Here is a 13,054-nt window from a genome sequence, read left to right on the forward strand (position 1 = left end):
GAGAATATGAGTATCTATGAGAAAAGCCCATTTACCGATAGTAATGAAGCTAGCTCACCACTTTACCATCCTACAGTGTAGACCAATACCTCAGATACTCCTACCCACGCAGAAGTTCCAATCCATCTTTCAGTGTCCATCTCTTAACTATGAAAGGATAACCAGTAAGACTTGCAAGGAAAGCTGCACTGCCAAAGGCAGATCAAAACAAATGGTAAAAGGAAATTCAGAGAAAATAAATAAAATGCCGAAAGAAAAAAGGTTTTAATCAATTTACAACCTTAGAGTCAAAAAAGATTCTGGATTACTGAAACAAGAATAGAATACCATTTTAAAAAATGCATTCAAACTACAAAATAAGAGTTCTTCAATGTGTACAAATATGTATTACACAGCTTTTGCATGTACATCAGTCACAAGTTAAAAACCAACTAGAGGGCACCTGGGTGGCTTAATCAGTTAAACAACTGCCTTCAGCTCAGGTCATGATCCCGGGGTCCTGGGATCAAGTCCCACATCGGGCTCCCCCTGCTCTGTGGGGAGCCTGCTCCTCCCTCTCCTTCTGCCTGCCCTCTATACTGTACTCTCTGTGTCGAATAAATATATAAAATCTTAAAAAAATTAGAATTATAGCAATTTGATAGTCGGAAGAACATACAACTCCTGATCTCAGGGTAGGGAGTTCGAGCTCTACATGGAGTACAGAGATTACTTAAATAAATAAAACTTTAAAAGAAAAAGTATATTAATTTGTAAGATTTAACAGAAGGTCAAAAGTGGAAAAAATGTCCTAGAAAGTAGAATAGATTTAAAAAAAAAATGGGGAGAAAAAGAAAAATATATCAAAAATTTCGTATCTGATAATTCCACCAAAACATCTATCATGAAATTACTGAAGCTGAAGGGGAGAATAAACATCCTAAGAGCTTTCATGGAGAGTAGGAAGCGTGACAAAGAAAAGCTCAGGAATAAAAACAGCTAATACTTCTCCAAAGCAATACTGGGGGAAGGGGAGCTGCTGGATGGCTCTCAGTCTGCAGAACATGCAAGTTCTGATCTCAGGGTCCTAAGTTCAAGAACCACAGTGGGACGTAGAGCTTACTTTCAAAAATAAATAAATAAATAAATGAAAATAAGGGGCGCCTGGGTGGTACAGCAGGTTAGCGTCTGACTCTTGATTTTAGCTGAGGACATGATCTCAGAGTCTTAAGACTGGGCCCCACAATGGCTCTATGCTTAGCAGTAAGTGTGCTTCAAATTCTCTCTCCCTCCCCCTCTAAGGGAGCTCATGCTCTCTCTCTAATAAAAAATAAATAAATCTGGGGCGCCTGGGTGGCTCAGTGGGTTAAAGCCTCTGCCTTTGGCTCACGTCATGATCCCAGGGTTCTAGGATTGAGCCCTGCATCGGGCTCCGCTCAGCGGGGAGCCTGCTTCTCTTCCTCTCTCACTGCCTACCTCTCTGCCTACTTGTGATCGCTCTCTGTCAAATAAATAAATAAAACCTTTTTAAAAAAATAAATAAATCTAAATAAAATCCTCAAAGCTGTATCAGGAGATAAAACACAAGGAAGCAAGACTTTTAAATTTCTGAAAGAAAATCATTCTCTACCTAGAATTCTACATCCAAAAGTCTTCAATAAGATTAAGGGCAAAAGAGAAACTTTTAGGCCTGAAAGATCTAAAAGAACACTGGTCTCCTATATACCCTTTTTCAGAAAAGATGTCATTCTGACAAAGCAAAAATAGTAAACCAATAAAGAGGTCAACATGGAATCCAGGAACCCTGAGATCCAGAACAGAAAAGCGAAAGAAATTTCGAGGATGATCTGAAGAGAAGATAGCTATTTAATAGCCCTAATAAGAAACCAACAAATGGAGTAGGAAGATAAAGGCCCAAGGAAATTCAGGAGAGGGGAAAGGAAAGGAGATCACATAATGATGCATAAAAAATGTAAAAACTAGTACTAAGAAGGGTTGAAGAGTCTGAAAAGAATTAGTGATCCAGGGCGCCTGGGTGGCTCAGTGGGTTAAGCCGCTGCCTTTGGCTCAGGTCATGATCTCAGAGTCCTGGGATCCAGTCCCACATCGGGTTCTCTGCTCAGCGGGGAGCCTGCTTCCCTCTCTCTCTCTCTGCCTGCCTCTCCATCTACTTATGATTTCTCTCTGTCAAATAAATAAATAAAATCTTAAAAAAAAAAAGAATTAGTGATCCACAACTCAAAAATTATTAAAAACCAGCCAGTAAACTCTAGGAAAGAAAAAAGATAACAAAAGATAAACAAGAATCTATTTCTTGTAAAATATAAAATGAGTCACAGAACCTTTTCTGGCTCACCACTGACCAGAACTGTTATTTTTAGAAGTGCCCTGAGAGAAAAGGGACGTTTTAAGAAAGTAATCTTTATGTATCAGAAAAGAAAGTTTATAGAGTTTACTTAAAATTGATGCATGAAGTAACAGCAGTATAATAACACTACTTCATTATACAGAGGTTAATATCAAAGCCAACATCTGAAAGCAAAAGTGGAGCAGAGGAGATGGGGCAATGAACTTTATTACAGGTCTTTTTCTGTTTATTTTTTAAACTCCTACACATTATGTCTATTTATAAACTAATCTCAGACATACCCTTCCACTATCTAAGCTTATCCTATTTTTTCCTACACCTTCTAGCAGCCTGATAAAACATTCTTACCAAGTAGAGTTATATACTGCTTGAATAGAGAATGCTTACATTTAAGAATATGCTAGTAGGTTTAGAGCACATACCTCATCATAATGAAGGCCCTAATATGAAAAACCCACAGCTAACATCATACTCAATGGTGAAAAACTGAGAGCTCTCCCCCTAAAGTCAGGAACAAGATAAGGATGTCCCCCTCACAACTTTCATTCAACATAATAGTAGAAGTCCTAGCCACAGAAGTCAGACAAGAAAAAGTGGGGTGGGGGTGGGAGGGTTCAAATTGTTAATGAGGAAATAAAATTTTCACGATTTGCAGATGACATACTGTATATACAGTACCCTAAAGACTCCACCAAAAAACTAGAACTGAAGAACGAAGTCTATAAAATCATAACATACAAAATCAATGTACAGAAATCTACTGTATTTCTATACACGAATAATGAAGCAGCAGAAAGAGAAATTAAGAACAATCTCATTAACAATTCCAACAAAAATAATAAAATACCTAGGAATACACTTAGCCAAAGAGGTGAAAGACTTATACCCTGAAAACTATAAAACACTGATGAAAGAAATTCAAGACAACACAAAGAAATGTAAAGACATTCCATGCTCATGGATCCAAAGAACAAATTTTGTTAAAATAATCCACACTACCCCCAAAGCAATCTATAGATGTAATGCAATCCCTACCCAAATGCCAACACTATTTTTCACAGAACTAGAACAAACAATCCTAAAATTTGTATGGAACCCCAGAAGACCCCAACTATACAAAGCAATCTTGAAAAAGAAAAATATATCTGGAGGTATCACAATTCTAGACGTCAAGTTATATTACAAAGCAGCAGTAATCGAAACAGTAAAGTATTAACACAAAAACAAACATAAATCAATGGAACAGAACAGAAAGCCCAGAAATAAACCCACAGTTACATGGCTAATTAATCTTCCACAAAGAAGTAATAAAGATATAATGGGAAAAAGACAGTCTCTTCCACAAACGGTATTGGAAAATGGACAGCAGTATGCAAAAAAATGATACTGGACCACCTTCTCACACCATACACAAAATTAAACTCAAAACAGATTGAAGACCTAAATGTGAAACCTGAAACTATAAAAATCCTAGGAATACACTTAACCAAGGAAATGAAAGAACTATACTCTGAAAACTATAAAACACTGATCAAAGAAATTCAAGACAATGCAAAGACAAAGAAAGACATTCCACACTCATGGGTTTGAAGAACAAGTATTGTTAAAATGTCCATACTACCCAGAACAATCTACAGATTTAATGCAAACCCTACGCAAATACCAACAGCATTTTTCACTAGAAAAAAAACTAGAACAAACAATCCTAAAATTTGTATGGAATCACAGAAGACCTCTAATAGCCAAAGTATCTAGAAAAATGGACAGCTGCATGCAAAACAATTAAACTAGACTACTTTCCTACACCACACAAAATTAAACTCAAAGTGCATTAAGGACCTATATGTAAGACCTGAAAACCATAAAAATCCTAGAAAAGTGCACAGGTAGTCATTTCTCTGATATAAGCCATAGCAACATTTTTCTAGATGTATCTTCTGAGGCAAAGGAAACCAAAGCAAAAATAAACTATCTGGACTACATGAAAATGAAGTCTCTGCACAGCAAAGGAAACAACCAACAAAACTAAAAAAGGCCACCTACCAAATGGGAGAAGATGCTTGCAAATGACATATATGATAAAGGGTCAGTATCCGAACTATGTAAAGAACTTAATACAATTCAACACACATACACGAAAAAACAATCCAATTAAAAATGGGCAGAAGAGGGGCGCCTGGGTGGCTCAGTGGGTTAAGCCTCTGCCTTCAGCTCAGGTCATGATCCCAGGGTCCTGGGATTGAGCCCTGCATCGGACTCTCTGCTCAGCAGGGAGCCTGCTTCCCTTCCTCTCTCTCTGCCTGCCTCTCTGCCTACTTGTGATCTTTGTCTGTCAAATAAATAAATAAATTTTTTTTTTAAAAATGGGCAGAAGATCTGAACAAACACTTCTCCAAAGAAGACAAGCAGGTGACCAACAGACACATGAGAAAATGCTCAACATCACTCACTATCAACAGAAGGCAAGTCAAAACCACAATGAGATATCACTTCACATCTGTCAGAATGGCCAAAATCAAAAAAGTCGAGAAACAACTGTTGGCGAGGATGTGGAGAAAAAGAAACCCTCTTGCTCTGTTGGTGGGAACAGAAACTGGTGCAGCCAATGTGGAAAACATTACAAAAGTTCCTGCACAAATTAAAAATAGAACTACCCTGGGGCACCTGGGTAGCTCAGTGGGTTAAAGCCTCTGCCTTCCACTCAGGTCATGATCCCAGGGTCCTGGGATCCAGTCCCGCATCAGGCTCTCTGCTCAGCAGGGAGCCTGCTTCCCTCTCTCTCTGCCTGCCTCTCTGCCTACTTGTGATCTGTCTCTGTCAAATAAATAAATAAAATCTTTTTTAAAAAAATAAATAAATAAAAATAAAAAATAAAAATAGAACTACCCCATGATACAGTAATCACATTACAGGGTATCTACCCTAAAAATACAAAAGTACTAATCTGAAAGGATATATGTACTCCTATTTTTTCTGCAGCATTATTTACAACAGCCAAGCTATGGAAGCAGCCCGAGTGTATTGATACTTGAACGGACGAAGATGATGTACCACATAAATACAGACAACAGGATATTACTCAACTATAAGAAAAAGAATCAGGATGGAGCCAGAGGGTACTATGCTAAAGGAAATAGATCTGTCAGAAAAAGACAAATACGATGTGATTTCATTCATTTATGGAATTTAAGAAACAAAGTAGATGAACATACAGGAAGAGAAGGAAAAATAAAGATGAAAATAGGGGAGGCAAACCATAAGAGATGCTGAATCCTAGGAAACATAGTGAGGATTGCTGGAGGGGAGGCAGGTCAGGGTAAGGGGTAATTCAGGTATGGGCATTAAGGAGAACACCGGATATAAGGAGCACTGGGTGTTATATACAACCAAAGAATCACTAAACTTTACCCTGGTAACTAATAATGCAGTGTTATGTTAACTGAATTTAAATAAAGAATTAAAAAAAAAAAATGAAGTCTTGTCATTTGCAAAGACATGGATGGATCCAGAGAGCATAATGCTAAGTGAAATAAGTCAGTAAGAGAAAGACTAATACCATATGATCGTACTCAAATGTGGAAGAAACACAATGAACGAACAAAGAGAAAAACAAAAAAAGAAACCAAAAAACAGATTCTTAACTATAAAGAACTGATGGTTATCATAGAGGATGTGGGTGGAGAGATGGATGAAACAGGTGAAGGGGATGAAGACTGTACTCGTCTTGGGGCGCCTGGATGGCTCAGTGGGTTAAGGCCTCTGCATTTGGCTCAGGTCATCATCCCAGGGTCATGGGATCAAGCCGTATCAGGCTCAGCAGGGATCTGAGGGAGCCTGCTTCTCTCCCCCACTGCCTGCCTCTCTGCCTACTTGTGATCTCTCTGTCAAATAAATAAGTAAAATCTTTAAAAAAAAAAAAAGTGTACTCATCTTAATGAGCATTAGTATACAGCAATATTGGGTCACTACTTTGTAGACCTGAAACTAACACTGTACATTAACCATACTGGAATGAAATAAAATTTGAAAAAAATAACACAGTGCTCGCTTCGGCAGCACATATACTAAAATTGAAAAAAATAAAATAAAATTTCTAAATGCCTAGCATAAAATACATAGCACCAATCTATAAAAAAATTTTAACTGAACATTCATGAAGAACTACATGTCTAAATTTTTTTTTTTTAAAGATTTTATTTATTTATTTGACAGAGAGAAATCACAAGTAGATGGAGAGGCAGGCAGAGAGAGAGAGAGGGAAGCAGGCTCTCGCTGAGCAGAGAGCCCGATGTGGGACTCGATCCCAGGACTCTGAGATCATGACCTGAGCCGAAGGCAGCGGCTTAACCCACTGAGCCACCCAGGCGCCCTCTAAATTTTTTTTTAACTTTGATTCTGTAATTCCATCAAACAACACATATTCCAATGGATCTAACTTCTTCATGGCCTGGTACTATGTAACATTTCAAAGAACTGTTAATCCATGGTATCTAACCTTAGCAAAAGTTTTTATTTATGAACTAATTCATGAAAAGCACTACTTTGAATAGTGCTCAAAGCAATACCTCACTGAATTTATGAATATCCCCAAATTTCTTAATGCCAGAATAAAAGCCAGAGCCTTAAAGAGTATAGAACATAATCTACTCAAAAGCAACAGCAACTAAAACTGTTCATAAAAATAAAGTTTACTGAGGCACTTGGCTGTCTCAGTCAACAAAGTATGTTACTCTTTTAACCTTAGGATCATGAGTTCAAACCCCACATCTGATGTAGAGTTAACTTAAAAAAATATAAGTTTGGGGCACCCGGGTGGCTCAGTCATTAAGTGTCTGCCTACGGCTCAGGCAGGTATCTAAAAGAATTCTCTTTTAGAAGACAAATCATGAAATAAAACTAAAATGCAAAATGGCAGAAGACAACCAAAGACCTTAAAATACCTAAGAAAAGAGGAATTTACAAGACAGAAACCTAAGCCTGTTTTGTGGTAAAATTAACAAGTCCCAAACAAACAAACAAAGTTATTCAATGCTTTTATCATCCATATTACTTTCAGACCTTTATACGCTCTTTTATTAATTTGCATTCTTCAATTTATTCTCTTAATCTTCTCTCCCCACTTTGAATTAGTTTTCCTCCCATTCCAGTCTCAATTGCAATTTCAATAAAATAATTTTAATGATAACCTTTTAAACAAACATATAATAATGTTCTTGAGCTTACAGACAGAACAAAGGAACAGCAGCTGTATGACTATTATACAGCAATTAAAAATAAGGTTTGATGACATAAAGAAATTTTTCATACACAGTCAAGTATAAATAATCAGATTATAAAACACAGATGTAGGAAACTCACATTTTTACAAAATTTTAAACTATGATTCACAACCTCATGCCAAGGCTATACAAAAAAAAAAAAAAATCGTGGGGCGCCTGGGTGGCTCAGTGGGTTAAGCTGCTGCCTTCGGCTCGGGTCATGATCTCAGGGTCCTGGGATCGAGTCCAGCATCGGGCTCTCTGCTCAGCAGGGAGCCTGCTTCCTCCTCCTCTGCCTGCCTCTCTGCCTACTTGTGATCTCTCTCTGTCAAATAAATAAATAAAATCTTTAAAAAAAAAAAAAAATCGTCAGTTGTTACTCTGGGTAGTAGCATGCCTTTTTTTTTTCTTTTTTTTTTTTAAGATTTTATTTATTTGACAGAGAGATAGAGATCACAAGTAGGCAGAGATGGGGGGGGCAGGCTCCCCGCTGAGCAGAGAGCCCGCTGCAGGGCTCGATCCCATGACCCTGGGATCATGACCTGAGCCAAAGGCAGAGGCTTTCACCCACTGAGCCATCCAGGCCCTTTTTTTTTTTTTTTTTTCTTTTTTAACTTTGATTCTCGGGGTGCCTGGGTGGCCCAGCTGTTAGGCAGCTGCCTTTGGCTCAGGTCATGATCCCAGAGTCTTGGATCCTGGGATCGAGCCTGGGGCTCTCTCACTCTGCTTGTGTTCCCTCTCTTGCTGTCTTCTGTCATATAAATTTAAAAAAAATTTTTTTAAATAAATAAACTTCGATTCTTTTTCTCAAAGAATTTTTACAGTGAGTACATACTTAAATAGGAGGAAAATAATACAAAGCATTAATACAATTGTTTATAAAAATTATCAATATACTATTTTAAGTAAATATGCTCTTTTACGTATCTTTTAATCAATATATTAGAAAAAGGATTCTTAACTACTAATAAGCTAATGAAAACTATTAACATTTTTCTCCCAGAAAACCTTTAAGAACATTTTGTATGAAATGTCATGGGTTCATCAGTATGCTAAGATAGATTTATGGACCTCCATAGTCATGGGCCCTAAGTTAGCAATCTCTTTTGAAGATTAACCATGCCTTATTAGTCGCTGGTTATCACCTACAAAAACTACCATCTTAATTTAGGCAACAGTATTTTCTGATGCCCAAGAAAGAAACTGAGGGAGGTTGGAGACATGAGAGGAGGAGAATAAACAATATATATATATATATATATATATATATATTTTTTTTTTTAAGAGTTTTGTTTATTTGACAGGGAGAAAGAAAGAGCGTGCACACACAATCAGGGGGAGTGGCAGGCAAAGGGAGAGGGACAAGCAGGGTCCCCGAGGAGCAGGGAGCCTGATGCAGGGCTCGATCCCCAGGATGCTGGGATTATTACCCCCAGCTAAAGGCAGATGCTTAACCAACTGAGCGACTCAGGCACCCCTAGACAAAAAATTTTTTTAATCACAAAACACTGGATATTTTATTGTCACTTATCTCGTCTTCAGTATGAACAATGAAGAGTGTAACATTCTACTTTTGGGTGCTTTTTTACTACCAGCTAAAAGTTGCTCATACTTATTGACATGTGAATAAAATGATAAAGGTTACAAATTGTGTTTTAGTCCAGCTTTTCACACTTTAGCATACATAACCTTCAACATGTATACAATTTTCCAAAATACTTTTAACAATTTTAATTAAAACAGGTGTTTATTAAAGTCTTATGTCAGGTACTGTGCTAAGTAAGCACTTGGTCTCTTCACAATCTAAAATAGTAGTAACGTTATTATTTTCATTTCACAAATGAAATAAGAACTTAGAAGCTAACTACTCTGTCATAATTATCTAACAGGTGATGAAGCAGGACTCAAAGCCACATCACTCTGGCTCAACAGCCATACTGAACCACTATACTCTACAGCAACAACAGATAAAATTAAGAGGATCTACTATCTGGGGCGCAAACATTCTTTGACATTCTGATGAAACCTACAAATTAGGCCTAAAATGGTCCTTATCAATATTTACTTTGTAATTTCACTCCTATTCAAGTTAAAAATTCCTGATACAAGGATTAAGAGTATGTATCAATGATAAAAAGTGGACTAGGAATGGGAACATGGAACCCCTACCCAGCACCAACCAATAACTAGGGGGTGAGACATTAAAAAAACTGCATCATTTCCCTGGATTTCATTTTATTTAGTGGCATAACATGTTGCTACCTAGCTACAGTTACAGTAAATAAATCAAAAATTATGACTCAAATGCAACATTTCGCAGCAAATCCTTTGGATACTGATGTTAACTTTATTTTAATTTTTTTTTTTAAGATTTTATTTGTGAGAGCCACCCAGCAAGTGAGTATAGGCAGAGGGAGAAGCAGGCTCTCCCCAAGCAGGGAGCCCAAAGTGGGACGCGATCCCAGGGTCCTGGGATTGCGACCTGAGCTGAAGGCAGAGGCTCAAGTGACTGAGCCACCCAGGCACCCCTGATGCTAATTTTAAATCATTAACATTAGTATTATGAAATATCCAATCACCTACTCTACCCATAATGAAAGGAACAGAGGAACCGCTCTCATTTCTAAACTTAGCTAAAAGTAATTCAGCTGGCTGAGACTCAGAAAAGAGATGCCGATAATGACAGCATGTAAAAAATCTACAAAAATCTTTTGTAGAACAAATATGTGTATCATCTTTATCAACAAAGGAGGAGAAAACATAAGGAAAAGGGATATTACTGTAGAACAAATGAGATTTGAAGATAAACTCTATGATCACCTAGTCTGTGGACCTCAGGACATTTATTTATTTTAGCTGCACTTAACATGTTCACTAATCATTGCACACAAAGCTTCAAACATTCTTTACCCATAAAAATTTTAGAAGACTAATAAACGAGATAGGCACACAAGCAAAAGAGAATATTTAGCTAGGCCCAGCTAAAATCATGTTAAGGGAACAGGAACTTGCAAATTCTGATTATATTAATTACCGTGTTTCCTCAAGTTTTATTCTTTATATTCTCAACATATGCATTTTTCTTTTAAGATTTTATTTATTTGACAGAGAGAGACACAGCAAGAGAGGGACCCACAAGCAGTGGGAGAGGGAGAAGCAGGCCTCCAGCTGAGCAAGGAGCAGGATGCAGGCTTGATCCAAGGACCCTGAGATTATGACCTGAGCCCAAGGCAGACACTTAACAGAGATGCCCAGGCACCCCACAATATATGCATTTCTTAAAAACTGGTCTAATATACCTGTATATAATGCAAATAGAATAACAAATGGCTTCCAGAAGGGTCAAAGTGTCCATTACCACAAAACTAATTTTTTTAATGGATTAAGTTTGTTAAACATCTCTAGTTATGCCATTAAAAATTCCTCAATCTCTCAAAGTAATTTTTAGAATTGCATTCATTCCCCTATTTCTAAATAATAAGTTAAAGAAACTTTTATTGTCTTAAAAAACAAAACCATGAGTGGCCTCATGATTAAGAAAGAAAGGTTTAATAAATACTGATGAACTGTCATTTATTGACTACAGGTATACAACCCAACATTCTAAAAGGGAAATTTCATAACAAACCATGTCAATTTAAAGTACAACTCAAAAAGTTAGTCTTTAAAGTACTTAAAGATGCATACCTCTGTGTCCAGGAATTGATATAAGCAAATATTTTGAGAGTATGTTCCTTTCTGAGCTGCAGTCCATCACCACCTTCTATATCTGATACTGAAATAAAGTAGAAAAAACACTTTTTAATATTAGGAATAAGTAATACTAAACCAATATTAAAGCCAATACTTTAAAAAAAAGAAGTCTAGACTAAATATTTCAGATTTTTTTAACAGATGTACTGGGGGAGCAAGAGAGAAGACACTTTCCTCGCAGTTATTCTAGTGCTCTCTACTTCAAATCCCCCCTTCTGTTCTAAGCTTTGTGATGCTGGGACTAGAACTCTGCAAACTACATTTTTCATTTCCATCTGGCTTCTTAAGATGCTCCTCCACTGTCTACACAGCACTAGATGACTAGAAGGCAGGAGGAGACCAAAGATGTGTTCACTCTCTGTATATGAAAACATCACTCAGCAACTGCAGATTCCAAGTGGCAGCATCCAAAAACCAATCTCATGGTACTCCTCTCAGAGGTACCAGCAGTAGCCAGACAGCATTCCTTCCTTTAAGTCCTAGCTTCTTCACAGGGCCCACCTCCAAGTGATTGAAAGTGATTCTTAGATACTGACAACCCTTTTTCCTTTATTTCCCTAGCCTTTGGAGAGACTGGCTATTCCTCAGTTATCATAGCTGTCATCATCATCTCCTCTGGGTGTTGTCCAGGTTCCACTTGTTTTTTACCTCCAACATTTGTGTAAATACTCCTATTATTAAATTCCTTTTCAATGCCCTGACTGGAGCTTGACTGACATACTGGCATTTCATATACAGTATATACTACTAGGAAAGGAATCTAAAGTTAAATTCAGAAAGGAAAAAAGTTTTCAGAAACTACAGGTGGTCCAAATAAGTCTTCTAATGTAAAATGTTTAACTGTACAAGATCTGGTCAGCAAATTTTTCATTAATGGAACAGAAAGTAAATACTTTGGGCTTAGAAGGCCATAGAGTCTCTTTCCACACCTGGATAGCTGTGCCATGGTATCTTGAAAGGAACCACACACGTGTAAACAAACGACCATAGCCATGTTAAAAACAAGCAGCTGAATGATCTGGTACACTGGGCCATAGTTTGCCAACTCCATTCTATTTTTTTTAGACTTTTTCTTAAAAGATTTTATCTATGTTAGAGAGTGAGAACATGCACATACATATGAAAAGGGGAGAACAGGAAGAGGGACGGAGAAGCAGACTGCACTGAGCACAGAGCCGGACAGGGCTCCATCTCATGACCCGGAGATCATAACCCAAGCCGAAATCAAGAGTCTGAGGCTCAATCTGCTCAGTAGGTGGAGCATGTGACTCTTGATCTTGCGTTGTGAGTTGGAGCCCCATACTGAGTATACAAATTACTTAAAAATAAAAATCTTGAGGGGCGCCTGAGTGGCTCAGTGGGTTAAGCCGCTACCTTCGGCTCAGGTCATGATCTCAGGGTCCTGGGATCGAGCCCCGCATCGGGCTCTCTGTTCAGCAGGGAGCCTGCTTCCCTCTCTCTCTGCCTGCCTCTCCATCTACTTGTGATTTCTCTGTGTCAAATAAATAAATAAAATCTTTAAAAAAATAAATAAAAAATAAAAATCTTGAAAAAGTTATAAATAGAGCTACCCTATAATCTAGCAATTGCACTACTAAGTATTTACCTAAAGGATACAAACATAGTGATCAGAAGGGACACCTGCACCCCAATGTTTATAGCAGCAATGTCCACCATAGCTAAACTATGGAAAGAA

General features: G+C 37.6%; 1 protein-coding gene across 4 annotated transcripts in view; it reads right to left on the minus strand.

Moving 5' to 3' along the window:
* Positions 1 to 13,054, minus strand: part of USP34 (ubiquitin specific peptidase 34) — a 247,719-nt gene that overhangs the window by 193,437 nt on the left and 41,228 nt on the right. For all 4 annotated transcript variants that reach the window (XM_045077883.1, XM_045077882.1, XM_045077881.1 and 1 more), the window contains one exon: positions 11,293 to 11,380. In XM_045077883.1, the coding sequence (XP_044933818.1) occupies positions 11,293 to 11,380 (88 nt within the window). Of the gene's footprint in view, positions 1 to 11,292; positions 11,381 to 13,054 lie in introns of those variants that run through there.

This window comes from Mustela putorius, unplaced genomic scaffold (assembly GCF_011764305.1).
Source record: "Mustela putorius furo isolate JIRA1106 unplaced genomic scaffold, ASM1176430v1.1 tig00000224_pilon_pilon_pilon, whole genome shotgun sequence".
NCBI classification, from domain to species: Eukaryota; Metazoa; Chordata; class Mammalia; order Carnivora; family Mustelidae; genus Mustela; species Mustela putorius.